The sequence below is a fragment of the Venturia canescens genome, chromosome 2, assembly GCF_019457755.1.
Source record: "Venturia canescens isolate UGA chromosome 2, ASM1945775v1, whole genome shotgun sequence".
Classification (NCBI taxonomy): domain Eukaryota; kingdom Metazoa; phylum Arthropoda; class Insecta; order Hymenoptera; family Ichneumonidae; genus Venturia; species Venturia canescens.
Genome location: NC_057422.1, coordinates 2722050 through 2749583, shown reverse-complemented (window position 1 = coordinate 2749583; position 27534 = coordinate 2722050). Strand labels below are relative to the sequence as shown.

Below are 27534 nucleotides of genomic sequence, written 5' to 3'. Positions count from 1 at the left end.
AGTGGGGGGGAAATGGACTCCTGGCACCCTCTCGAGGCTCCGAAGATTCTTATTTTTCGGGAGTTTAAGCCAACGTGAAAAGTGAAATGAAATCATAACTGAAATGAGTGTTGGGGGCTGGAAAATGTATCCGAACCGTGAGATAACCGCGTTGAGCAAACCGCATCGGCGGTTTGAGTGAGAAATTAAATTTCAAATATTTGTAAATGTACCGGGACGCATTAATGCGTGTTCGTTTCTGCTTCGATCGTATACTACATGTGTATATTCTGATTAAAAACAGCCATAAAGTTTCAATTATCATTCATCGATCGATCGGCAGTTCTCAGTGGCGTAAACTGAAGAAAAACGCACGAAACCGAATTACAGACGTTGCAAAATTCCCTCTCGATGTTCAAGACTTCACATAACCTCGTTGAATAGATCGCCTGGTTCGTTCGCGCTATGAACTTTCTATGGAAACCTGCTAACGTTGCATATTCATGGTATTTCATGACAGTTATGCGTGTTATGTCATTCTACGGATCCACCGCCGATATTGACATCTCCCAGCATACGGAAGACCGCGCGTGCGAGTCCGACAGTCGCGAGTGATTGAAAACGCATTAATTTTCCATTACCCGTTATCTTAGTTCGCCTCATGAAAATAGTGATTAATTTCGCCGCTAAAAATCTGGGAATATTTTCTAATTCTTATTTATCGTACGATTAACAAGCCGGATTAAAAGTTCAGCGAAACGTCGTCAAGTTTTGACGAATGCATTCATCCGATTTACGATTTTTTTTTTGTTATAAATTGAAATAAATAAACGAACAAGTTTTTTCTCATAAAACATTGCGACAAAATATTGAGCTGGACAATAGTTTTCATTAGTGTGACAAAGAAAGGTCCCCTCTCCCGTTTTACTACATTTCAGGAGCGTGTGATTGAACGGTTTACACGAGACACTGGTTCACCGCAGCAGCGCAGGTACAGTAAAGAAGCAAATATTATAGAATTCACGAACCAGCATCGAGTTCTGCTTTCTGATCTTTAGCCAGTATTAAGTAAGTGGCATATCGTAATTGTATTGTATCGAATAAGACATAGATATATATATAATAATGAGAGATGTAGAGGCACGAGTAAGTGAGGTTAGAACAAGGGGACGGAGGCGGGAGCGAACGACGGTGGTTCGCCTCAAGCCATGTAACAACCTACATTTTATTTACTGCACTTTTACTCCGCCGTGTGTGTTGCGCGTGTGCACCGCGGCCGCATGGGCGGCCTTGCTGCGGCCTGAATACCTTGCTATGCCGCTAAACAAGTCAGTATCGCCGGCCCTTTCTATTGCCGCGATCTGGGTGCGAGGAGATTTAAGCTGCTTTTATAAATAACAGACTCGGGCGGCCACGCACACTGACGAATCCCCCAACAAAAGATTTTTCGCCCGGAAGCATCGCGCCCAAAATTGCTTATTCCTATTCGTGTATTTTTCTTTGCCAGCTTTTCTTCGAGACGTCGCTCTCGATTGCGACGAATAATAAAGTACTCGCATCGAGTTTCCCAATAATCCGACTGAGCGCGCGCTGGTTCTACACGTCGAAGAACATCACTCAAACTTTTCCCTCGTAAGGATAATTGCTCTCCGGCGTCTCTTGTTCCGAGAACTCGCTCTGCATAAACTTGTTTTTCGGTACTTCCATATATTCTCTATGCACGGCTCGCGTACGCGTTTCGACGTTACATTACGCGCGCTCGCCCAATTTTACTTTCGCGAAAACCCGAGACAAGCTTTCGGAAAATTGACACAAACTATTTCGCTCTGTGTGGAAACTTGAGAGTTAAATTAACTCTACAGGAGTTATGGTTACTGATTAAGGCACAGTGTCACTAATTGGCTTTCGGCGTGGGTGTATAAGAGCGGTCGCGTCGAAACGCCACTCGTTATGAATTCTTTCGAAAAGTTTTTATTCCTCACTACATAAATAAAAAACTAAGTCATCAATATTTCAGCTCAGACTTCGAGTCTTTCGAAAAATCCGAAATGATTGTAGGTTAGAAAGTTGTTTTGTACAATTATCTAATATATTCACGAAATATTAATTTTGAGTTTGAATCATTTTTATTCCGATACGATTCCACCGTCAAGAACGAATTATATTCGAGGTTAAACACGTGCGACTATTTTCATTGCTCAATGCTGTCCTCCGAGCGAATAATCGATTTTTCGTTGCTGCTACCTGTTGCCGTATCGACTCCCGCAGGATGCATCGGTGTGAGAACGTGAGAATTCCCCTTTCTCAGTGCCCGACAACATAAATAACCCGACACTTGGTGGTAACACCGACTCGAATCTTCACCGAATCTTTTTCTATACGACGCGACGACGCGTACAAAATTGCTGCGAGCTTATTGGGAGATATAAATCTCTTCGATCTTCGATCGCCGCGCACGCGCAGCTTACGAAGTACGCTCGCAAGAGGAACAATGTCCGCATGCACGTGGCCAACGCGGGCAAAAACATCCGAGCGCGCCGTCACCAATTTTTCTCCGCCATTCGTTATAGCACAATAATCCCAATCTGCGAATGTTTATCGTAGAAGAGGCTTCCGCGTTTGGTCAAATCCACAAATAGTAAAAAAAGCCCCATGACATTGGGAGCATAAAACTAAATTTTTCATTAAAACATCGATGAAAACCGTTGGATTGTAAAAAAGCATACGTAATTGGTGGCGAGAACAGACATGCAGACGAAACGCATGTCCACCGACTATTCAAACGGAGCAATTACTCTCAATGTCTGCGTCTCGTGATTTCTTCACTATTCGACCTTCAATCGAAAACAGGGCATTCCCTCAAGTCGAAACGGTCCCCTTGTCAGTTTTCTGAAATCTCCGAAGGAGATTGACTGAAATTGTGCAGGAGTCGTACACAATGTGAAGGAGCGGAGGGCAAAGGAAATGCCGAATGAAGGAGGAAAAAACGTTGCAAGGATAAAGCACGAGGGCGCTGAATCGATTTGCAGAGCGAGCGCCAACATTCACTGGGGCGTTTGGGATGCGATACAGTAATGTCTGTCCGTGTTTCGAGTCGATACGTATAAAAAAAATACTTCAATACACATTTACAGGTTATTTTTTTATTTGCTTGTGGCGGAAAGGTATGGTGCACGGAAACGTATGTGTGTATGTGTGTGAAAGAAAGAGAGACGAGAGTTGCGCAACAATGTGCTGCCACCTGCACTCGTTTCGTCACTACACTTTAACCGGTGGCTCGAGAGTGCTCGTTGTCCGTGCCGGCTCTCCGTGTTACTTTCGCCAATTAAACTTTTGCCGTTTCTTTAACGTTAATATGAAATGCCGGTGAATGTGAGTTCTCGCGGGCGATTCTCCTGTCTTGTTGGAAAATTATTCAGCACCCTGTGAAACCCGACGGACCTCTTCCCTCTCGATAAATCCCGACCTTCCTCCCGCTCTGCCAACACTTTTCCCCTTCAACGATGCTCGAACACGTTTTTTATTCTCCGAGCTACACGCCAGGACCTGTTGTGTCCATCCTGGCGTCCATCATCGCTTCGAGTCCATTCTCACCCTCTCCCCCTTCCCCTAGTCTTTTCTATTTAAAGGTTGTCTGTCAGACTAACGGCTTTACTACTTTTATGCGGGTTTAAACTTTCGACTTTTGATGAGTTCACTAATAAATACTCGCTTGAACCCTCCATTACTATCACCTTTTGCTCACACTTTGAATACCCTTGTCAATCATTTATATTTGATGTCTCTTTTACTCTTTTAACCGACCAGTCTGTATTCAACTTTCTTTTCAATTGCTAAACACTTCAAATACTTATATTTCCATTGCGATACGTATTTATTTTCATCTAGTTTCAATATACTAATTCGAAAAATTTAGTTTCTCTTTTCATTGAAATAATAACTGACGAAAAATGAAAAGCGTTCTGGAAGATCGGAAACTTTTGGGAAATTCTCAAAGGCTCCGCACAGAATCTCGTATTTTCATCAAAACTGCTTCACCGCAACATTTTTTTTACAACCTTGGAATTATGAGCCACCGAGTAAAATTTGCCCTTTCGCGATGCGAAAACTTGACATTCACCACCATATTTTTTTCTATAGCTATCCAAAATCACTCGTCACTCCGGAAGAAAATGTCGGCGGCAATGTGAACGAGAAATTCTCTTTTCTTGTCGACTCCTCGACAAGAATCCTCGAATTTTTAGAATAATTTTCGAAATATAATTGCTTTCATCGAAGAAATCGATTCGTTTCAAATAACAAAGTTATTCATCGACTTGAACGTTTTCTCGAGTTTTTTTTTATCAATTCGCGAATCACGAGTTCATTTGTCCAATAGTTATATATCCGACGTCAGTGTCCATTTTGGCAATGTCTTATTTTCGCTACTATCCATTCGAAAATATTCAAATGGTAGTGTACACACATCGAAAGTTATTCGTACTATTTATATACTAAAATTACTAAGCTCTGCAGCACATGTGATCGTCACGCAAGACGAAATGTAATCTTATTGGTTATTGTGTTGTACGACACTTGATTGGAAACCGTCAGACAGACGGGTCACGCACACAAATAAACTCACACTGATTGAAGCGGCAGACTGTCGCTCGCATATACTGGCGGAGTCGTGACGAGTCCGAAAAAGACATTTGCACATTCATCTTGATGGTGCGGAAGTCCCGTTAAAACTCAACGAACCATATTTCCTTGATACTCACAATTATATCAGCTGATAGCGAATCGTAATAATAGGAAAATATATCGTTGAAAAATTGACGAATTTCATTCGCAGTCTAACCTCGAAAGTCTGTGCCACATGAAACATGTAGTTTTTTTTCACCTCTGTTCTTTCGAGTTTTTCAAGAATAACGACGAGACAGGAAATGTCGACGATCATAAAAGTCAAGTTTGCAGGTAATTGTTCAAATACTCCAACTTGAAAGTCATTTAAAAGAGTCATTTTTATTAGAGAATGTTTCGAGGGCTGACGAAGCCAGTGACAATACGAGTAGAGCTTCGTCCGATTTATCATCGATCAACAAGGAATTGTTGGTTAACATAAACTGTAACATCGGGCTTATAGAGAATTATATTCGAGAGTGTAGTCGCTTAGAATCGTCAGGTACAAAAGCAATTAATTTTGAATCAATCTGCCGAAGCACGAAAAAGCCGGCGAAAAGATGTTTTAAAAGTTGTACGTTAAAGAGGAACTTGATTTGTGGGAAGAATCAACCAATCAAATGAAGGATTTGGTAGCCCGAAAGCTGTGGGAATCGGGTCTCGATGTGTTCAAGTCCAATGACACGTATTTCTTGATTCTTGTTGAGCGTGAGTCGCCGGAAAATGTCCCCTCGTTTTACGATCGCTATTGTTGAGACAAGATGCGAGAAAAATGTGAATTTTTCAGGAAATTTCAACGGGAACGCGGTCAACTACGTTCCCCTCGTTGCAGGAAAATTGCCGCGAACTCTTGCGGAAACGATAACGAAAGCGAGGAAACAGAGCAAAAAAAAATTGTCTTCGACGGGAACTCTAATACGGGACAAAGGCGGACGTAAGAAAATTTCTGACAAATCGAAATAAATCTGTGATCCTTTTTTCAATACGTAATAAATATCGACAACATTTTTAATGCGTTACTGTACAAAGCTTCTTCTTTACTCAGCAAATTCAGGATTTTTCTTTCGCTTTTTCGCTAATGAACCTGTAACACAGTACAAATTCAAATTTTTTAATAATACAAGTTCTCCTTCGTCACTCACATTTCCTTGATCAATGAAAATCGACAGTCAGAAAAAATTATGTACACTTTCAGAAATAAAACATAATAAAAACTATTTTCTCAAACCATGTCCTTGTTCAACTCTCGAAAATTCGTATAATCGTGGTATTTGATATCTTTCGATTTTCCGTGCCTGCCGAATCCATCAACAAACCTTTGGGCTCCCTCGACACCCTCCTCGAGGAGTATATGCGACGAGTTGTCCTTCTCGAATTGCAGAGCTTCGTCAATTTGCTTGGAGGAAAATGCTGCATAGTGTGCTGACATTCGATCAGCCAGCAAAGCTTTTTGAGGATATTTCATCAAAGTATGCGCTGTCACAATGCACTGTCCGAGGGCTGTTTTAAAGAAGATTCAATGATTTCAATCATTCATTCGGATGTAGAGATTTTAAAAAATTCACTTCTCTCAATGCAATAAAATAATATTCAATTTATGAATCTTTGCTTACCACTGCCACAAGCAACAACCAAATTTGTTAAACCCCATTGGTAAGCCTGATCTGCGTTTATTAATTTTCCTGATAAAATCATGTCCATTGCTCGGGAATAACCAATAATTGCAGGCAAACGCACTGTTCCACCAGACATTATTGGTATTCCCATTCTCCTGTTCAAAAATCCCATTGATGCAGTTTCTTCCACAATTCTTAAATCGCACATTAGCGCAAGCTCAAAACCTGCGCCTACCGCATACCCACTGATCGATCCTATCAGTGGTTTCTTTACAAGACTGTCTCTGTTGGACTACAATTACAAAAAGTATTGTTAGTGTTCTGATTGTCGGGAAAATTGAATATTTTCTTTAAAAATTTTTATCATATAAACTACACAATATAAATCTGAAAAGAGAGATTTAGATTTATGAGAAAAAACATTTTAATGTCAGTCCATGCAATGTAGAATTCCTTTGCTTTATTTGGACCGTTCTTTAATTCATTGATCTTAATATGTCTCTGATTCTTTTAAACGGTTATATTTTATATTAAGATATTAGATATTGCAGCGTAACGTGAAGTTAAGATAAAGAAAAAAATGAAGAATCTACCAATGGTCCAAAGTGAGGGAAACCTTCCTCAGAATCTACGTTAGATTTAGCAATCTCATCCAAATCAAAACCAGAGGAAAAGCTTCCTCCGATGCCATGAAGAATACCAACAGTGGAGTTCTCATCTTGCTCAAAATCATCTAAAGCCTCGGAGAGTAACTGGGCAGTTGCCGCATCCAAACAATTTTTTTTTGCAGGTCGGTTTATTCCGATTAATCTGATAGCACCATCTTGGCTCACGACAATCGTTTTCTCTGAAAAATTAGTGACAATGAAAGTGCTTGATAAAATAGATTATCAAAAATAATTTATTTAGAGAATTTATCGAAAATTATTTAGTCATTTTATATTTTTCATTCCATTCGACAAACTCTCATGTCAGATGAAAAATATTAATCAGATTTCCAAAATTTTTGCATTCAATAATTATTAATAAAGTTTTCTTACCTTCGGTTTTCTCAACGATTTCGTCTTTTCCGGCATTCGGAGCTACCTCACTGGAGGTTAGATTTCTTGTAAATTGATTTCTCAAAATCCTACCGCATGACAGTGTTAAACAACGAGTCGCAAACATTTGGCAGTAACTTTTATTTATTCATCCAATAATCATACGAAATTTGTTCGATCGGCCAGCTCTTTATCATCGAGACGTGATCGTTTAGGAATTTTCTTGTGATTCACGAGTACAGCCGCGCCAAGTTTCGCTGCGACTACAAAATTCATGAATGACATGATCTTGTCGGTTTGTCCGCTGGAAGCGCCGCAGTCGTAATTCGTAAATTCGAATATTTGAAACACGAAATTGACGACCCAAAAATTTCATGGAGGATAAAATCTGATATGATTAAACTGTAGAAGTAATTTCCATATAAAACAATAGTACTGCGTCTAGGAAGGGAAGGAAAGTTCCAAATTATTCAGAATATATCATAGCCATCCGATTGTCTTGAGTGACATACATATTATTATTTTAACCTATATTTAGAAATTGTTATATACATTTTTGTTCAACATATTTCAACAGTTTTTTAAATATTATGCTGTACATGAAGCGTTCATTTATACACACATTTATAAATATCATTCACGACATCGTGTTACATTTTAATATTTTCATTTTTTGTCAAGTGAATTTGTGTTTCAGTGCGTGACCATTAAAAATGAAATCACAAAAATTTAGGATCCTCAAGGTTTCCAATTAAGGAAACTATCCTGTATAACGATATGCCTAAATATACTATTCGAAATGGGCTGAGATGTTTTCCTATTTCTCTGTGCCTCGAGAATATATGAGACTTTTTCTTTAGCTTCGCTGCGTGAGATATCGCCTCTGAGGCTGAGTAGCCTGACCAAATGATCTTCGGTCATGTCGGGATATTTTTCGACCAACGAATGTAAGTCAAGAGATAAAATTTCCGAGTCTTCACAGCGGAGAACTTCGGCAAGTCGTTTGATAATTTCAAAGGGGCAATCAAAGTTGCCAACTTTAGGTGCGATGCGAACGAAGAAGTTCTTCAATTCGTCAGCTTCGGTCATTATTTTGGAGGTGCAGGTCAAGCAGTCTTCGTAAGTTTTGAGCGAAATTTTCCGTTGCAACATCGCCACGATGTACCTTTTCGCAATCAAATTTTGAGCTTCCGTTATGATGTATTCAAAATTTTTGGGACGAAGATGATTGTAATCCTGGAAATAATCTTCGAGCGTGACGCAAATAGTGGAAACCGGAATGGGAGATGCGAGCCATTTTGGTGTGAGAAGATCCTGGAACTGACGCTCGAGGTCCAAGAAAGATTCTTCAAGGAGAATAGCAGCAGTTTCGTTTCTCAAGTGCTGATAAGTTGCGAGTAAACTCTCGAATTTAATCGCCGCGTCACCACTGGCTGTAGGAACCCAATACAGCTGTTTCATTTGTTGTGCCAGTTCGACGAATTGTAAACAATTGTTGACGACTGTGATCATGTGATGCGTGAAATAAGGTACCTGACTGCGATCCTCAAAGTGTCTAGCTTTGAAATCTTGTATAGCTTGACGATACATACTTCCATATTTGGTAACTTGTTCTATACATAAGAGAAGAGCTTTAGCTGTTAAATCACTGCTGATAGTTTTGGTTACCTGGAGATTTTGATCGATCATTTGAAATATGATGACCGGAGCGGCTGTGTGGTAATAGGTATCCTGACTCGTCCCTTCCGGCAAAATACCGCTCCACCAATCAACTTTTTCTGTCTCCAGTGTCTTTTTCATCCAGTCCTCATAGTTCTGACACATGTTTCGCAAATATTTCTCTTGTAAATCGTCGATTATCTCGTTACTTAAAAGTGGTCCAATATCACTGGTGTCTATGTTTAGTTCAGGGTGTTTCATGAGCTCGTGTCCAGTATAGGTGTTTATTATCCAAGCGAGTAAAGAAACATACTCGTTTCCTTCCAATCCACCTGCTATTATGTCCCTGAGATGGAGGGATAAGCTGTTGTGATACATAACAACAAATTTTCTTATTATTTCATACTTTGGTGGAAAACAAGGTTGGCAGAGGGTTTTAACGACTCTGAGATCTTCAAGGATTAGTTGTCTTGTCAATTCGAGATATCTGACTAGCCACATTTTGTTGTCAGCTCTCTCTTCTACTTGTGTTCCTTCTATTCTATTTGACACTGCTTTTTCAAGAACTTCAAAAGCCATGTCTTTCCATCTTTTGGGCCTTCCAGGTGGCATAAAACCACTCTGTTTGTGTCTTTGATTTGCAAAATGATCGGATTTCTCTTCCCTCTCAATGATTCTCAAAGCAGTGACAATGACTGTTGGCTCTTTTCTAACTGTGTTGAGAGTACGTCCAAGTACAAGTTTAATCTGTTTTTCCATGAGTTTGGAGAGCATTTCTACATCTTCAAAATAAGCTTTCAACATCAATGTATCCGGTACCGATTGATTGGGAAGTTTGTGTAGTTCATAGAGCAAATCATCTCGTGAATTTTCCAAATCCATAAGACTCTGGTGAGCATGCAAGAGCTCACCATCGTTTATCCACTGTTTTGTTTTCTCTACGCTCTCCGGTACTGTGAATATATGCTTTAGATTTTCTTTTGCGGTTACGTACTGTGAATGACGCATATTTTCGTCTTGAACCGCTTGCAACTTTGTACTCAGTTCTAGCGCAGCACCGAACGACTCGCCTATCAAATCGAGCTCTTCCTTGACCGAACGGATTATTTTCAGGGAACTTTGCAACTGATTAAATCCTACTTTGACTCCGTCCAATTCACTCTGCATCGCTGTTTTTAACATTGTTTCAACCGACGCCTTTTTACGAGCTATTCTGCGTTTATACTGCTCGACCTTTTCCAATTGACCCGGTCTTTGAAGCATGTTTATTACGTGTTTCGTACCTGTGGCCTTTGCACCTTCTTCCAACTTTTGTAAATCACTCATTTCGTTGGAATTCATTTTTGAAAAAATTCGTTGATTGATCTTTTTCTATTTGTTATTAATGAAAATTATACGTAATTGTAGCAATTAAATTATGAATCGTTACGTTTCTTTCTCCGATCACATTATTTTTTCAATTTTGACCTAATTTATTGACAACCAGCCACAGCTTTTAGGTTACGTCAGGACGGGGGTGTTTCTGTCAACAGGGTTCGCCTGATTTATGCTTGATGGAGCAACTCTCTGATTCTACCATTAATGTCGAGAAAATGTCCCATATCCTTTTGAAATACAAAAGTAATTCCGATATCTCAACTTATGATGTCGATAACAAAGACAACGACTCCATTTTCCAGAATTTCAGAACAGGCTCCCTCGATTCAACGAACATAACCTGCTCCGCGATGACAATATTTTTATAAGATTAAGAAATGCTTGACAAACAACAACAGTTATGATTCGAAATCGATCGTTTGTGAGATATACTATCAAAATCCGCAAAAAAATCACGTTTTTCTCAACACAAAAACACATCTAAAACACTTATCACTATGAAATGTGTGCGAAAATGATAATAAAGCGTCGTTGACACGAAGTAACTGCACTTCATCGTGTATATAGGTGGATTCATCGTGCAAGAAAAAAATCCCACCATGTCTTCGAACCCTGAATCGAAGCTCCGTGATGAAGAAACTGACGACATTTTCGATATAATGGGAGTTTTTCCAATGATGACTATCGGAGCCGACGTTAACGATATCCCAAGCAGCAAAGGATCAGTCTCTAAACTCGATATATTTTTCATATCATTTTCCATCTTGACTCACATCGTCGATGTGTGTTTCGATCTCAGTCTGTGCCTCAGATATTTCTTGGATGGTAATGATTTGTATTTCTATTGGACAATGGCTTTTCTTTTTATCCCGTCGCTTATCAACATGGTTATCAGCTTAAGGATGTACAATCAAGATATAGAGGTAAGAAATTTATTGCTGCTTCGCCTCTTCGTTATTAGTTTTAAAACTTTTTATTTTTATTATTGTATATTTTTTCAGATGAATCCAGGCTCGGAGATCCATAAGCGCAAAGGTTTTGCTAGTCGAGCTATTAGAAACAAATTTTACTGGATTTTCATATTGATTTTTCAACTAGCTCCAGTCCTTCGTCATATAGATGGCCTCAAGTATGCCCTCAAATCTCGAAAGTATAAAAAAGAAGGGGACCAATTGAAACAAAGAAGATATTACGTTAAAATGCTCAAAGAAGATCAAGATATTGCTCTGCTCAGAGTTTTTGAGTGTTTTTTGGAAGCGGCGCCTCAACAAATCCTGCAACTAACGATCATGCTCCAAAATTATCATCAGTCTTTCACTATGCAGTGTAAGTAGAATCCACAAATTCAATTGCCCTGTTTTCATCATACCGCTGAAAAAAACATGAAAATTTTTTTTTTTCCAAAGTACTACATCAAGTCGGCAGTATCTGCAGCTCTCTGGTCAGCATGGGGTGGGCTATGGCCAGCTATAATCGAAGCATCAGACTTGCACAATGGGATAAATCCAACATCGGGGTTGTTGGAACTTTGCTACAATTCCTCTGGCACTTTTTGATAACTGGTAAATTTTTCTAAAGATCCATTGAGGTTTTTACCTTAGAGTTGAAAGTCAACTTTTCTTTCAGTATATAGAACGCGGATAAATTGAAAAGTATCCTCAAATTTTTAGTCATGTCTCATAAGGAGGTCAAAATCAATCCATACAAAGATGAGACTCGCGGAAAAAAATTCCCTTATATTACTAATATTGACTTTCCCTATGAACGCTTCTGCTCCAGAACCCAAAGCTCAAAGTTTAAGTTTGAATAAATTTTACCATGTGCTTCTCCATGACCTATACCTTTCTAGAAAAATTTGTAAAAAGTTTAATTTAGAAGTGAAAAGTTGAGTAATGAAATATTTTATTGCGACATTTATGCGACGCGTTCGCATGAAAAGCAATTTTACAGAGTTCTGAATACGTTGAGCAAGTATTCTTGAAAATCTTCTAATTTTGAAAAACAATAAATATTTTTGTGGCGTTTTCACCATTTATCAAACAACTGAAAAAATTGACAAAATTGTTGTTTCAGTGTCACGAATCATTTCGATAAGCGCCATAGCAAGTGTTTGGGTTGTGTACACCGGAATATACTGCGGTCTTCATTGGATAGCAATGACTATTTGGTTATTGTTCGAGCCTTCAGGAGCAACGGAATTTTGTCGCGATCGACGACGGCCACCTCACACACCTCTAACGATTCGCGAACGTATAGGGTCTCTCATGTTCGCTTCGGTCCTCGGTGTAGTTTATATTTTTATATATCTCAATCCAACCGATGGGCCAACGTTTTTCAGGCATTCCGTCTATTATATGCTGTGTTTGATAGAAAACATTGCAGCCTGTTCGTTATGGGCATTCGTTGCTTCTGCTGAAATTATCGAACGTTGGTACTTCGAGCTTCTCATAGCTTTGTGCATAGTACCGTTTGTCATCGGTGCCACGTCCATGATTCTCTATTACAAATACTTTCATCCTACAACGAAAATGACTAGACAGCCAGTTTTACAAAATAGCTAACGTCGTTGCAAACATCTATCGTCAATTCAACAAGAGAATCAAAAAAAACATTCCAGAATTTGCTCTCTTCGAAATACTGCCATATATTTTTAAACCATGTATCACCATGAATTCTCACGGAAGATCTTTTTTCTTATGCTCAATTTTCAATCCTCATGTTGGCTCCGGACATACCTGAATTAGGCTTTTTCTACAATCTTTAAAAAACCACCAAAAATATAGTTGGGAATAACATTCGAATGAAATTTCGAAATATCCCCAAAATGCCGGCAGAGGAACTTGAGATTTTTTTTATAGAGAATTAGAATGTATGGAGATTTGTGAATAGTTTTCGAGAATATTTGCCTCAAAATTTTTGAAACTAGGAATTTCAATAAAATATCACCCGCTCTCGTAATCGAATAGCCAACCAATGATAGCAAAGAAAATCAATTTCTTACTTTTGTAGCCGAAAAGTGAACAATTGTGGATCGGAATCCAAAAAATGATTCGAACTTCAGATTCAACTTTAAGTTTTTTCATCCTCTGAATCCAAAAAAACAAAGCTTAAAATCCATCTATGGAAGATTACTGATCTGAAAGAATATACATTTTTGTATGAACTTTACAACAAGTATATTGTAAATAATATTAAACACTTTGATGTCTTAGTCTATTTATAAAATAGTAAGTTTTGTATGAAGATTCATTGTTTAATATTTGTGATAAAGAATATTTTTTACATATATTATACTTCTCTTAGGCAATAAATAAATTTATACACAAGTGATATTACTGTCGTGCATAAAAAGTGATTTTTTCTTCATTTTCCTAAAATCATATTTCATTGGTACATAGAAACTTCCTCTTATTGCAATAATCTTACGTTGTCAGTGATTTTTGCTACACGCAAATATAAAGTGAATGACATTGAATACATGCGCCTGTAAAATCAGAGACAATATTCTTTGAAGTACCAGAAGGAAATTGTAACTTAAAATTTATTAATCGCTGTTATGGTGAAGAAATAAAACGAGTGTTTAACAATTAATCTTAGGAAAACAATGATTCTGCCTGTCCGCAGAAAGAAACATTGTTCAACAGGAATTGCAGCCAAAAATTTGTTTTCATGTTAATCAACGGGATTCTGCACAACTATTAATATGAACTCTTTGTCGGGCGCTACCATTATTTCATGCTTCTTACTTCTAATGCGTAAAAACGTTAAATCGTTGGTAGGGTCGAGATCACGAACGACGGAACGTGCTTTGTCCGAAAGTTGACTAATCAGTCCAGCGTATTGGACAGTTGTGGTGTTGTCCAGTGTTGATTTTATGGGAATACCTTTGTTTTCGAGAAAAAATGACATTGATTGGGCACGAATTTTGAGGAAGATTTTTAAAAAAAGAAAATTAACCTTCGGAATTGACAACGATTGTTCCAACGACTCCCTTATGCGACTGGATTCGCTTCATAGTCTCTTCGACTTCTTGAGCCTGAAATATATGATTTTAAAAGACTTTAGTTTTTATTCAGAATCATTGAAAACAGATTCGAGCTTTCCTACTAAAGTGTGAAAATTACCATTTTTGTAAATCAGGACGGCTTTCTTTGGTACACTGAAAAAGAGTTTTGACAAGTATGAATTGAGGTTGAATTGAGTCACGACACGACGCGACCACTAACAACGTAACGCGATACAACAAATACCTTCTCCAAGGAAACCTTCCGCCTACCGCAATAGACTCAGCTGAAATTGCAGGTTATGCGGAATTGCATGATTCCAGGGAAGCATACGTGGATATTCCGTTGCGCGACATCTGGAGATTCGTTTGACATATTTGACAGATTGCGCGCGCTTACTTCAAAAATAAACCTCTGTTACGATCGCTTTCTCTGTTTACCCTTATATATTGTTGTTTTTTCGTCAAATGAGTTGACCTTGTATAATTTCTAGAATCCCTCTGAATTTTTTTCCTCATGCACTGTTTTTCACTTTCTTATTCCACAAGTGACTTGTGAATTTTTTAGAATTTCTCAAATTTAATTTAAATACAAATTATTTTCACAGGAAATTATATATGCATCAAAAGATGTCACTAAAATTATCATGGCGAAAAAACATTTTTTGTAAATAGTACGAGAGTGACGAGAGTTTTTCAGAGATACACCCAGCATTCAAGGTATATCTTTCGTAATAAGTTTTTGGTATGGTTAAACTCGAGTCTGAAAATGCAGTTGGAAAAACTAATAAAACAAAACATATGAATGATTATTAGTATTAATTAACATTTTTATTTTTTCAAATTATTAACGTTCTATCAAGACAATTGCAAACATTGTACATCAATAGCATCGCCTTTATATCTATTCAATTGTCTAAGTAAATGTAGTTTCGATTGTTTACAGTGAATAGTATGTAATTCGTACAACGTGCTCATATTAAGTAAAACTGATTCTTGCAAGCTTTTTAGAGGATTTCTCGCGACAGCTTTTTCAAGTAATTGTACAGCAGTTTTGAGCTGTCCGGTATACAATAAGCAAACAGCCATGTTATTGACAAGCATAATATTCGAAGGATCCAGGCCAGAAGCGGTTTTGAAGCAATTGAAAGCTTCTTGAAAAGCATTTTGAGCAACAGCCATGAGCCCCCGGTCGATAAGTTCTCTGGGCGTCAGCGCCGTTTTGCCAGCATCTTCTTTGTTAACGGCAAACTTTTTTTCTGCAGCAGAAACATCACCAAGAAAAAGGTGAACTCTTCCGATGGCTGATCTCAAAATTTCTGATTGTTCTTTGCTCCAATCATTCATTGCCTGTAAATCCTCCAGCACGTCGATGGCAAGAACAAAATTTTTCATTGTCAATGCACAATTCACAATAGAAATAAGAATTCTGGATCGTCTTCCTGTCCAGAGTCTGACAGAGTCTTGTCGTTCCGATGAACTAAATTTCGAAGGGCTACCGTCTTCGGCTAAACCGGAGGATAAATTCTTGATTAATTGCTCGACGGTGGAAAGAAGTTTGTGCAAACTGTCAATAGCTTCTCTGGGCTTTCCCCAATATGAAGGGATCTCAGCTAGAAGCAGTCTGAATGCGAAAGAAGCCATTGAACCAGGTCTGGTACCGTACAATTCCGGGTAAAATGTGAAATACATATCCGGCTTATCCAAGTCGCCAAAAGGTTGGGATTCTGCTCTGAGCACTTCAAAGTGCTTCAGTTTAGCTAGAAGCGATAGACGCGTGTACCACAGTTGTAAAGAATGAGGAGTGTGCTTGCTGGGATGATTTATTTTACCATAACCCTGGCCGTAAATCGCTATCAATCTGCCAGAAAGATTGACCGCTGCTCTGTAACAACCAGCTTGGATAAGATTCCTCAGGCCTCTCTCATCCTGAGTGACGTCTGAAGCAGTTAATACATTTCGATGTATGTTTTCTTCCTCTCCCAAAAAATGTATTGCAGTCTCTTTTGTTGCATCAGTCATGTCACTCTGAATCGTCAAGCCTGGCATTGTCAAATTTTCTCTCTCAGGAAAATTGCTTCCTGGTGTGGAAGTCGCAATCGATCTCAAAACTTTTCGTGTACTCTCAGAAGCTATCCATGCGTCTCTGTGGGTGTCATTTGCTACGTTGTCAGACACTCGCTCTGCTGTCAATAAATTATCATCGTGGAAAAAATCTCCTGATGACAATTCTGACATAACATTCATCTCAGATATGCCGATTTCACCGGATGATACAATAGCTGGGTCCGAAGTTTTGGGAGACACTATCTCGTCGAACACTGTACGCACTGCTGGGTCGAAATAACGCCCTAGATTCGTGTTATCTGACGTATCCTTCCCATCGCTTCCCGATAATATCGTATTGTTTTCTGACATCGTCCAAGTTTTGCTATCACAATCTTGTTATCGTCGATATTGGGTTTGGGTATCTGATAGCTTTTGACTTTACAGAGAATTGTTGTCACTCCATCGTTTTCGGTGAAATCATGATTTTGTTTTACATTTTTATCAGCTGTCCGTTAATTTATCAGCACTGACGATGTCATGTTCGAATTTTATTCTGACGTTTAACAAAGTGAGGTTAAAACAGTGACATGTACAATAAGTACCGAGATCGGGATCCTCCTTGCCCGTTGTTGGTACTCTCGTGAACCTAGCCGATTGATTTCAAATTTTGATTTCGTTTTTCGGGCTATTGTCGCTGGTTGTTGAATCAAAAATCATCGACGCTTTTCAGAAATTAGTCGAATAGAAAAATAAAAACAGGATTCGGGCACGAAAGTATTGTTTACGGAGATGTTTTTTTGATCGGTAAATCGAGACTTTAGGGACCTCTACTGTAGCGAACATGTGTTTCAGGATATAATTCTACAATTGTCCGCTACGTGGACGACGTCCACTACTATTATCAAATTTTATGTAACTTGACATTATTTATGTAAAATCACGAGTGACGACAAGAAAATAAAGTAATTTTCTAATGTCCTTTGGGCATTCGTATAAATGGCTAAGCTTTGACGTTAAAAATTGTGAGACAAGAGGTTCTTGATTATAGTTTTCGATCGGATTGAAAAAAGTGTCAAATCCCAGCTAACCACAAAAGTAGTTAGCTCTTCCAGAATCCACTTTAATTGACAAGGTTATATTATTTGATAAATTAGATCGCACCGAGCATGGGCTCTGGTCAAAGTACCCGAAAGTTAACCATCACGAACGATGAGGAACTCGACGTTATTCATATTTCGGAAGGAGTAGTAAAACGTCTTGCTCAAGGAGTTGCTAATCCTAAGACGGAAACTCCGTCCCCGAAGGAAGTGAAAACTGGCCGACAGTGGGAATCTAGTTCCGTTAAACAAAACGAAAAACCCGAAGAAATTTACGGACAGCCTACTCCTCCTCCTTCTAGATCTTATAATGTTAATCCGGTTCAAAGTAATCCCGAATACACAATATCGGCTCTCAAAATGCAGCAGCTAAAGGAGGAAGAACTTAGGGATCAAAATATTTATTGGCAGAGACGTATGCAAAATTTGAAAGAGAATCATGCAAAAATTGATAAAATTTTGGAAACCGAATATCAACGAGCCGTCGATCAAGTTGCTGCTGCTCAAGGTTAGATATATATTCGTTATATTGAGTTTAATATCATCAGAGAAAAACAATTTCAAATCATTAAAGGACATCAGTTTTATTATTTCAAATATTGTCCAATCGGCAGTTAAATATATACTTATCAGGAAAATCAAACAAACTTGACTGTCACTTATCTCAATTTCGATAAATGATAAAAATCTATAAAAGAATCTATAAAATATTTTAAATCTTATATTTATGATTTTTCCAGGAATGATCAATGTCATGCAATCCTTATAAAAATCAGAATAACAATTTTTTTAAAGTAGTATAGAGTTTAAAAATGTTATTGAGAATATTGATTTCACAACAAAATTTTCAATAATTTGGAAAGAAGAATTATACATCTATTTTGTCAAGCCTCTTTAAAGTTCCTATTCTCATTCCTATTGAAACATCTTTAATATTTTTGACAGGCAAAAAGAAGATCGATGTGAGTTCTGTAGTGCCGCCATGTATAGAGAACAAGGAAAAAGTACTTCGTTGTTACCAGGATCATCCCAAAGAGATCTTGAAGTGTTCGAGCCTAGTGGAAGAGTTCAGCAACTGCGTAGACCAGCGACGCGCCGGCTTGATAGCGGCACGTTGCTAGTATAAAAGTCGGTAAATGGAATGTTGCTGAAAAGAGGAATTTGATGTTCCTTTGTTGGAATAATGATGATATATTAGTTGTCTATCGAGTACAGACTACACAATGATGTATAGGAAATAAATATTTATTTTATTATCTGCGCGCGATATAATAACAATGTTGTTGCCAAACATGGCAAGCGCAGATGGATACTCAACGAGGACAAGTACTTGAATAAACCAAGAAGAAAAGGTCAAAGTTATGTACAGCAACTTCTAATAAAATCTCGATTGTTGTATGAGAACGTAATTGTATTCCCCATATAATAGATTGTTTTTCGTTCATATTAAATTAGAAAACTAAGTGCTTTATTAATGACATCACGATGAATCATCATAAAAAATTTATCAGCTCCATGCGATTGTAATACAATTTGATCTTTTACCATGAGTACGTATTTTGATCCATGCTTTGATGCATACACAATTGAGCAGCGAGAAGCGAAAATGCAACGATCGTTGAAACGGTATGTGAAAAAAAAGACCGTCACCGAAAACTCGAATTATCGAAATATTCTTGGGAGGAGAGCTTGTATTTTAAGATACAGCAGCAAAGTGCCGCTATTTTCGTTTGCTCCGTGTCAAGTCGTGTCGAGAAGTGGGGGGAATGAACGAGAAATTGAGAATCGAGGGGTTAGCTAGCACGGGCGAACTCGCCGCCTCCTCGAAAATATTGTTTTCTATACGGCAAACCATCAATGATTAATTCGATTCGCTTTTTGCGAATAATTATATAAAACATGATAAGAATCTTAAACGTACAGGTGCAATAATGCGATTTTTGGAAGTAACAAATTATCGCGAGACAAATATCACCGGAACAATAGCTCGAAGCAAAAAATTGTTGGAACTTCGTCTAATCGCTCTTCTTGTTGCTGCCTTCTGCTTGGACCAATTTTGCATGCTCAGCGTTCAAACGATCGTACTCTTTGGTCAAAGACTCGGCTTGTGATTTGAGTGCTTGTTTATCTTTCTTTTCTGTACTCAATTGAGTCTCCAGCTCTTTGTTCTTGCCTTCCAATTCTTTTATCCGGTTCTTCAATTCAACTGCTACTTTGTCATGAGCTTCGTTGGAATCGTTCTGAGCAACTTCCCCGGATTCCTTCTCAGAAATAAGGGTCTTCGCTGTGGTAGTTGCCGACTCCGCTTGGCGCAGAGCAGCCTCGCTCTGTGCCAACAAAGTTGCTTGGGTCGAAATTAAAGTGACCAAGCGCCGAATCACCAAACTCAGGAATAGCGCGAAGCCCGAAATGTAGAAGTTCCTTTGTGCTCTGAAGAGTCTCATGTTACCTGGAATTCGATAAGTAATTACATCAGCCATTGTTGTAGTGAAATTTCATAGACAGTTTCATCAGTCGATCTGTGATTCGATCCATATCAACAAACAAAATATTTCATTCAAAATTTCTATGAGTCAATTTACATAAATCCAGAATTCATAGGAAAATCTTTTATACTCTCTTGACTCCAAAATAGGAGTTTTGGCTCGGTTCGATTAAATTTTCAGCATTCCAGAAAAGCAAAGAGATAAAAAAAATTACCTTGCATTTCGACATTCAAATGTTGATGGTCTCCAGGCTCGACGGTTGAATATTTACGAATTTCTCTTATGGCATCCAGGAGGAAGAGAACGAGGATCGCAAGGAGCATGAGGAAGTAGAAGGAGGCTTGATTACTCATGCTTTGAAGGAACGACGATCTGAAAAGTCGTTGCCATCTTTTCGGCGATGCTATTGGGAGTACTAAGAGCAAAACGATGAAAACTTCGAGGTAGAGAAAGGAGGCGATCAACGTCCACTGGAGACTCATTTTTCCAACTTTTATTCTGCTGCAACCAAAACAGTATATAGTATGAAAAAAAAAAAAAACATGGAATTTTATTATTTCTACGATTCCCAATATGTACACTAGGCTCCTATTATATTTATATGAAACCGGCTAATTAGAGAATATTTCGCTTCACTACCCGGCTCGACCACAATAGTTATCATATAATTACCGACGCAATCGCCGTACTTCGTGCTCGACACAGAAAAATACTCCGAATTTATAACTGAACGTCCAGACACAGTAAAAGTCGTTTAAAATGATTAAATTCCGATGGCGATGTATTTCGAGGTTACGATCATGAAGAGAGTTCGATGTTACACGTAGCTAATCCCGTAGATGTGGCTCAAAGTACGAGAAGCGGTGACGAGTGACGAGTTTATAAATAAATTTCGCCAGTTGATGACGTCATGGTGAAGTGTATATTTTTTGTTTTTTTTTTCGATTTCAGTAGATTATATGGCTATTCGCGGAGGAAGCTGAACAACGAATAAGATTTCTTTGTTTGTGCGTTTTGACCAATTGTGTTGTTCAAAAAACGATTGTTCGCGTCTTACTTCTTCACTCGTCGGCGAATCTTGTCCTCGATTTCCCATTCGACTGTACGCACTGTACTTGCTTTTTGATATCGAATACGTGGTAAATTTAACAACTCACCACCTACCGACAAACGCGAGAATCAGCGTACAATACAAAGTTGTACGTATATTTTGACAAAAGTTTATTATACGAGTAGTGTTAATTTCGAACTAAAAGAAGGGTGTACACGGCAACGAAAGACTCACATATCATTGGAAGATGTGACAATTAAATATATTTCTGCGCCTCTTTATTTGCTTACTCATGCCTCCATGTCAGAGCCGAATACGTGGTGTGATTTGACGAGAGCAAATATGAGTCATCGATTCTCATTTTTTTTTAATTAGGAATTCAATAACTCCCTCGTCACTGTTCGTTCATTATGCAAGCTTGTCTCACAGGTGAAAATAATGCCCGCCAAGATTATCAATTTTCATGTTTCAATTGCAAATCAAAGTTTGAGTGAAATTTTGAAAGTTAACAATATATTATGACAGAATAGAATTTTCGTCACTATTCTTTTTGTGAAGTTTACTACTTTTTGATGTTTTTCCATATTTTCAATTTTAATTAGTCTTTTTCAGCATTGAAGCTATTCTGATTACAGATTCCAAAAATTATGTTTTTCTCGTGTTACAACCACTAGCAACTAGAAGCTTATTTTTGTTCTTCTTCTTCTTCTCTTCCTGAATGGCTATCTCCCACTGAGGGCATGTGCCACACTTATTTTTGTTGGAAACAAAGGTTCTAAAAATGCTATGAAAAAATATATTTCCAAATTGGCGGTATTGACAGCGCCATCAGCCGGCCGAAGGAAGAAGCTCATACTCGAAACATTTTGTTCAGCAGTGACGCCGCAAAGCGCGGGGAGATGTCGTTTCGGGAGCATCGATGTAGTTTTGACTCACAAGCTCTTTCTCTTCTCTCTCTCTCTCTCATTCACTCCTTCTCGTTTTCTCTCGTTCCCAGAGGTTTTCTCACTCTCTCTCTCTCCCGTCTAGTCTCTCGGTGTTCTCTGGGTATGCAGAGGGAGCCATTATTTTCCCAATATCAGTTACGCGAATAGAGAGCGTAGTACACAAATATACAGTACGGCGCGCGGTAGTACGTACGTACGTACGTCCTTCTGGTGGATATAGGGATTCGCAGTTGTGCAGTAAAAGGAGATGATTTTTTATGGATGTCGTGGATAATAATTTATGATCGGTGATAAGTGTTTTGTGTGGATGTTGATTGGAGAGAGTAGGGGCGGCGGCAGTGGTAGTGTCGTCGAAGAAGGAACATCGACAACAGCAGTGTACGTAGGTATCTCTGGTGGTGCGGCGTAAACAGCGTTATAGTACTTTTTTTCGCTCTTACGAAGAAAAAAAAGGAAGAAAATATAAATAAAATAAAATGGGCATGAGTGTGGGGCGATATTTAAAAAGAAATTCACGTATATCGTACGAGAAAAGTGTCATATATTTGGTGAATTGTGAAAATTCTAACAGAAAAGTGACGTAAAGTTGTAAAATATATAAAAAAAAAAAAAAAAAAAAAGATAAGGAGAAATATACATCTATTCTTGTCCCTTGTGTAGTGTGGCACGTTAAGTGTACTCTCGCGGAACGAGACATTAATTAGCCAGTCGTTCGGGCCGCTAAAAAACGGGCAGGTGTTGACTCCCGAAAAAGCAGCATCGAGTAACGCTATTGGCTTCTTTATATCCCTGGATATATGTATACCACCACGAATCGTGTGGACTGAGGCGATCGCTGCTCTTTTGTGCCTGTCGTGAGTTGAACTTGTACTACAAAAAAATACTTCGCGCTCGCTCTCGTTCTTCGTTTTATCGTCGTTTGTTGATTACTATTGTTTTCCCATCCGTCTACAATATTTGTATTCGTTCGATAATAATCATCGGGAGTGACGCGTGGTGTATCGTTGTTTGTCCATTTCGATTAACAGAGTAACATATATATATATATATATTTATACGTATCCGTATAAATCTGTCGAGCAGCTTGTGTCGTCGTATCGGTGATGGTGCGTGCGCGAATCATGTAGTGTATACGTGATTTGTGATTCTTGTGCGTAAAAGCGTAGCACACGTTTGTCGTACGACGACACGACCGGTATACTTTGTCCATAAAAAATTTTCAATGATTCCTCAAGACGAAAAAAATAACGTAAATTCCGGGACGGGACGACCTTAGACTTTTGATTTACGGCTACGAACGAAATAATACGAGGCGGCTCTCTCCGTCTATTTCCTTCTATACTTGGATACATATAGCTCCTACCGCCAACTTGTACCACTAACATTATTACGCGCGATAATAAATCGTTAAATACGTTGTAGAAACGCGGAAAACAGGGACGAAGTTGGCACACTCTCTCTCCCTGCTCTAAAGAGGCTAGCGCGCGAGGGAGCGGACCTCGTGCAATATGACATACGAGAGACGAGCTATAGCACACATTCGTGTACTCGATCGAGCCGACCTTCTCTCCTCATTTTACCTTCTTCATATTTTCACATCGACGAATACACAAACATAACATACATTTTACGAGGAACGATCGCGACTATCTTCAATTCAGTCTGTCCCCCCTTCCCTTCTCTCGCTCCTCGTTCCTCCTCCCTGCTTCTTCGCGTACTCGAATCGAAACATCGTTCGAGCCAGGCCGAAGAACGCGCGCGCCCGTTGTGTGTGTCGTCGTTTCGGTGATTTTTCTCCTCCCTCCCCCCCTCTTCCCTTCCTCCACCGATGTCTTCTTCCTTCCATATGAACGAATGATCGCGCCACAATATATACGTAATATCTCGGAGGTTTTTGCGTTTAATCACCGACGAAACGTACGAGATCAGCGCCGTTGTGGACGATGACGTAACTCCGTTGCACTTGGCTGATTTGCTCTCTGCTTTACGGACCTTGGACGTCTCTTTTCGTGTGTATGTGCGTGCGTGCTTGCCCGCCCGCCTGCCTGCCTGCCTGCCTGCCTGTGTTCCGATGCGTGTACGAGCATCGATTGTCTGTCGGGGGAAGTTCGAACGTGCCAGGCAAGTGTCGTCTCGTTATTGTTGCGGCGAACGAGCGACGCCCGAGAAAGCAAGTGACCCGCATCAATCTCTCGTCCATACACGCTACAAATCCTCCAACGGCGCTTCTATACCTTCGCCAATAATCTTCATCCACCCGTCTCTTTTTTTTTATCCTATCGAAATTTCTCTACGCTCCCCCCTCCCCTTCCTCCCCGACCTCCGGCTCGCTCGCTCTCTTTCACTCTGCCTCTGTCGCCTTTGCCGTACGCTCGCAGATTGTGCGCGCGCCGTGTTTGTGTGCATCTACGTTTGTGTGATGACAACAGGTTTCGTTTACCGATTCTCCGTCGTTCCTCACTGCCCGTGCATCAAATTACAGGCCCTTGTTACATCTACTATTTTCAAGATCAACTTTTCGACTTTTTCATTACAACGATCACTGCTTTTGAAATCGTATGCGCTATTTTTTCAAATGTACACTCTCCTCTCACCGTTGAAGTAGGCGAAGGGTTCGACGACTCGGATTTTAGCCTCTCTCAGTTTAAACTTCACGGAAATCTCGATTCAAGACTCCGTTTCGTCTGCTTTTTAATAGACGCCCGCAAATTGACGTTTGGAGGCATCCAAAGTTGGGGAAACTTTAGGAAAACGCTTTGCTCAATTCCGGGTTGCTGTGCAACAGCCCCCATTTTTTTTCTTCAAATTCGGGGGCCTCTCCTCAAACCTTTATCATTTCGCTCTCCCGAATTCGTAATGAAAAAACGATTTTTAAAGAATCGATTACGAAAGACACGAAATTTGAAGAAAATCTCACAGCCGGGAATGATTGACTGTGGAAAAAATTGTTTGCCGAGAACTTGGAGCATCGATGAGCCAAACGACGCTGAAGTTTGCAGCGTTCGAGTCCAACGACATTAACGAAATAAACATTATTTGTAAAAGGAATTTTTTATTTCACCGTTCACCGGAGTAGACTGTGAAAAACTACGAATTGCAAATTAGGCGGGTATAACAGAATTGGAGAATTACTGTAGTTATTGGGGAGTTATTAAAAATCATTTCGTTGGCCTCGAACGTTGCAAACTTCAACGTCATCCAAACGAAGTGATGAAAAATATTGATACAAACGAGGAGGATGCGAGGACATTTTTCAAGTAAGAAGCGACGAAAATAATAAAAATCCTCCATGTTTTCGTTGACGTAAGAGTGGAAACACGCTCGTTTGGACAAAAGTGTTGAAAGGAGGTCGCGCACGAAGCCGGCGCGATGGAAAAAATAAACACGCGTACACGCACACAGAGACGGGGAGGGGAGAATAAATGTTTTGAAGCAAGACTCGCCCGGGAGCGAGTCGGAGGATTAAAAATTGGTGTTTTCGTCGGTTCGAAGTTAGAGACAAATCGGATTGGATAAAATGTTGGGAATCGAGGTGACGCACGTGTAGGTAGTGAGAGGCATCACAAGCACACGAGGGCCACGAGCGCCCCCGACTCGTCGATCGTTCATTGACCGTGACTGAATACGCGTGTCCATGTGTCTCTCGCACACACACACACACACACACGCACATGGCCTCGCACACGTTCGAGTTTGGTACGACTCTCGGGCGGAAAGTTAGCCATAGAACGCGATAGTCCACCGTCAAACGACTCGCGTATAGCTTTATTCCCATATGGACTCGGAGAAAGCGCTCGTCTGTCGAAGGGAGGGGGCTAAATAGTACAAACGCAGATGCGCACCTCGGGACTGAGCTTTCCTTCATTTTTTTAAAATTCACGTTGTTACTGCTGCGCCGCGCGCAACTAGTTTGTTGCTTTGTTATCCTCCGCAAGTGGCACTTTGTACAGGCTCGGACAAAATTGAGCTCTCGTTTCGGTCGCTTTAAGGAGTTTCGGTACAGAAGTCTAAATATTAAGAAATTTATGAAATTTCGTGACAATGTTGTTCGACATCAAGTGCGACATTTTTTCAAAATTTTCTTCTACTTAGTTATCGAGTAATTACGCATTGAGGAAGTTGAGGCTGTACAGTCATTTTTTTTATCCAAAAGTTATCACCTGTACCTTTCAAAAGTTAGGCCAGTTTACAGTTTGGCAATGTTGCATACACTTTGAAGAAAAGTTTGGGAAAAAAAGACGAAAAACTGGTGAAAGCTCGGTCGAAAACACGAACGGTGACGATCCTAGCCTCAAAAAACTGCACGGGAAACAGATTATTATTAATATAATCTCAGCAAATCTCCTAATAAATCTGAAAAAAATTGACATTATTCGGCAAGCCTCGTTCATGTTGCCCAAAAAATTTCATATTTTTAGCATCATTTTTAACGGAGCTATCACTGAATGTGTCTTGACTTCCATAAGATTACATGTTATTTGGCTCAAATTGTTATTGATTTTTCTCAGCAACGACGCTCGTAAACTGTCTGAAAATTTAACTGTTTTTTTTGACACTTCACTTTATAAGATGCACTCGGTTTAAAAGCGATGACATCATTATTTTCATTCTAATGCCTCAACTTCCTTAAAGCAGATTTCTTATGCCCGGGATGTGAACGCGTCAACTTTAGTGATCAATTACTCGATAACTGTGCAGAAGAAAAATCTTTGAAAATTTGTATTGTCAAATTTGGCACTAAATAATATGTTCACGATATTTTATAAAATTCTCAACTTTTCGAAATTTTTTATGTTTTCAGCATGGTTTAGCAATATTGTATCGCCTGTACCGAAACTCCTTAAGGAGGGTGGATCGCGAGGACACAATGTTGCCTTGCCAAAGCATGTTAAAAATATGAAGAATTTCATTAAATTTGGTAAACTTATTCTTTGAAAATATATAAGACGATATAAATTTTTTAGATTTTTCTACCACACAACTCTCGAGCAATTGAACACTAAAGTTGACGTCTATACATCTCACGACGCTGAAGTTTGCAACGTTAGAGTTCAACGAAATGAAGGAAAAAAAGATTTGTAATTAATCGATTATTTATTTGACGAATCATCGGTGTAGGTTGAAAAACTACAAGTTTCAAATTCGACGGGAAACTATGTTGAAGATTTACTGGAATTATTTGAGAGCTTTTTTTATATCATTTCGTTCGATAACCGTGTGGTAAAAAAATTTGAAAAAAATTGTATTTGTGTACTCGATGGCAAAGAACGTTATAACGAAATTTGATGAAATTTTGATTATTTTAATTTCGTGATCCACCCTCCTTACACATTCGTAAAGAAAATGCCGACGAGTTTTTACGCACTTTGCGGTCTGCCGTCGATCGTCGCATAATTATTCTCGTCGAACATTCGGACCGGCTTTTTATCAGGCTTGTGGTCGATTCGTCGGTGAGAATACGACTGCGGTTGGAAAACGTTCGATTTTTTTGTTGCAATGCTATTCGAAGAGGAGCGTCGAACGGTATCGAGCGATTGAAGATTCACGGTTAGGGCACGAAGGGAGGTC

At 39.2% G+C, this 27534-nt stretch overlaps 8 protein-coding genes and 1 long non-coding RNA gene across 21 annotated transcripts in view; 4 read left to right on the top strand and 5 right to left on the bottom strand.

Moving 5' to 3' along the window:
- Window positions 1–3198: 3198 nt before the first annotated feature.
- LOC122407298 (uncharacterized) lies at window positions 3199–5868 on the top strand. The gene is made up of 2 exons (XR_006260179.1): window positions 3199–4935; window positions 4991–5868. It is a non-coding gene; the product is annotated as an uncharacterized lncRNA (long non-coding RNA).
- Window positions 5596–7573, bottom strand: Dci (Dodecenoyl-CoA delta-isomerase). Of its 2 annotated transcripts, XM_043413417.1 has the most exons (5): window positions 7298–7573; window positions 6851–7104; window positions 6255–6549; window positions 5958–6141; window positions 5596–5725 (listed from the first exon to the last, which is right to left on the bottom strand). In XM_043413417.1, exons 1-5 carry the CDS (start codon window positions 7422–7424, stop codon window positions 5692–5694), a joined length of 894 nt encoding a protein of 297 aa, XP_043269352.1. In that variant the 5' UTR covers window positions 7425–7573; the 3' UTR covers window positions 5596–5691. The 2 variants fall into 2 exon arrangements, with proteins under 2 accessions (XP_043269352.1, XP_043269351.1); XM_043413416.1 differs by having other exon boundaries at window positions 5596–6141.
- A 223-nt stretch (window positions 7574–7796) lies between these two features.
- On the bottom strand, window positions 7797–10666 carry Sec6 (Exocyst complex component Sec6). Its single transcript, XM_043413412.1, has one exon. It carries the CDS (start codon window positions 10295–10297, stop codon window positions 8036–8038), a length of 2262 nt encoding a protein of 753 aa, XP_043269347.1. The 5' UTR covers window positions 10298–10666; the 3' UTR covers window positions 7797–8035.
- Window positions 10667–10684: 18 nt separating this feature from the next.
- LOC122407293 (XK-related protein 6) lies at window positions 10685–13428 on the top strand. Its single transcript, XM_043413414.1, has 4 exons — window positions 10685–11256; window positions 11335–11659; window positions 11740–11895; window positions 12407–13428. Exons 1-4 carry the CDS (start codon window positions 10933–10935, stop codon window positions 12892–12894), a joined length of 1293 nt encoding a protein of 430 aa, XP_043269349.1. The 5' UTR covers window positions 10685–10932; the 3' UTR covers window positions 12895–13428.
- A 237-nt stretch (window positions 13429–13665) lies between these two features.
- Window positions 13666–14599, bottom strand: robl (roadblock). Its single transcript, XM_043413428.1, has 3 exons — window positions 14458–14599; window positions 14291–14369; window positions 13666–14217 (listed from the first exon to the last, which is right to left on the bottom strand). The coding sequence occupies exons 1-3, from the start codon at window positions 14458–14460 to the stop codon at window positions 14006–14008; spliced, it is 294 nt and encodes a 97-aa protein (XP_043269363.1). The 5' UTR covers window positions 14461–14599; the 3' UTR covers window positions 13666–14005.
- A 546-nt stretch (window positions 14600–15145) lies between these two features.
- On the bottom strand, window positions 15146–17129 carry LOC122407292 (trafficking protein particle complex subunit 12). The gene has a single exon (XM_043413413.1). The coding sequence runs from the start codon at window positions 16752–16754 to the stop codon at window positions 15195–15197; it is 1560 nt and encodes a 519-aa protein (XP_043269348.1). The 5' UTR covers window positions 16755–17129; the 3' UTR covers window positions 15146–15194.
- Window positions 17130–17267: 138 nt separating this feature from the next.
- Chchd3 (Coiled-coil-helix-coiled-coil-helix domain containing 3) lies at window positions 17268–18886 on the top strand. Its single transcript, XM_043413427.1, has 2 exons — window positions 17268–17990; window positions 18428–18886. The coding sequence occupies exons 1-2, from the start codon at window positions 17552–17554 to the stop codon at window positions 18601–18603; spliced, it is 615 nt and encodes a 204-aa protein (XP_043269362.1). The 5' UTR covers window positions 17268–17551; the 3' UTR covers window positions 18604–18886.
- LOC122407295 (B-cell receptor-associated protein 31) lies at window positions 18712–21715 on the bottom strand. 8 transcript variants are annotated; one of them, XM_043413418.1, is made up of 4 exons: window positions 21254–21275; window positions 21026–21128; window positions 20183–20469; window positions 18712–19931 (listed from the first exon to the last, which is right to left on the bottom strand). In XM_043413418.1, exons 1-4 carry the CDS (start codon window positions 21258–21260, stop codon window positions 19498–19500), a joined length of 831 nt encoding a protein of 276 aa, XP_043269353.1. In that variant the 5' UTR covers window positions 21261–21275; the 3' UTR covers window positions 18712–19497. The 8 variants fall into 8 exon arrangements, with proteins under 8 accessions (XP_043269353.1, XP_043269354.1, XP_043269355.1 ...); XM_043413419.1 differs by having other exon boundaries at window positions 20183–20466; XM_043413420.1 differs by lacking the exons at window positions 21026–21128; window positions 21254–21275 and adding an exon at window positions 21310–21715.
- A 356-nt stretch (window positions 21716–22071) lies between these two features.
- Window positions 22072–27534, top strand: part of LOC122406989 (uncharacterized) — a 35456-nt gene continuing 29993 nt past the window's right edge. Inside the window, exons 1-2 of one of the 5 annotated variants that reach the window (XM_043412903.1) lie at window positions 22072–22344; window positions 22627–22820. The gene's annotated coding sequence lies outside the window, so the exon portion shown is untranslated. Of the gene's footprint in view, window positions 23073–27534 lie in introns of all 5 variants that reach the window. The other 4 variants (XM_043412907.1, XM_043412905.1, XM_043412902.1 and 1 more) reach the window with 4 other exon arrangements.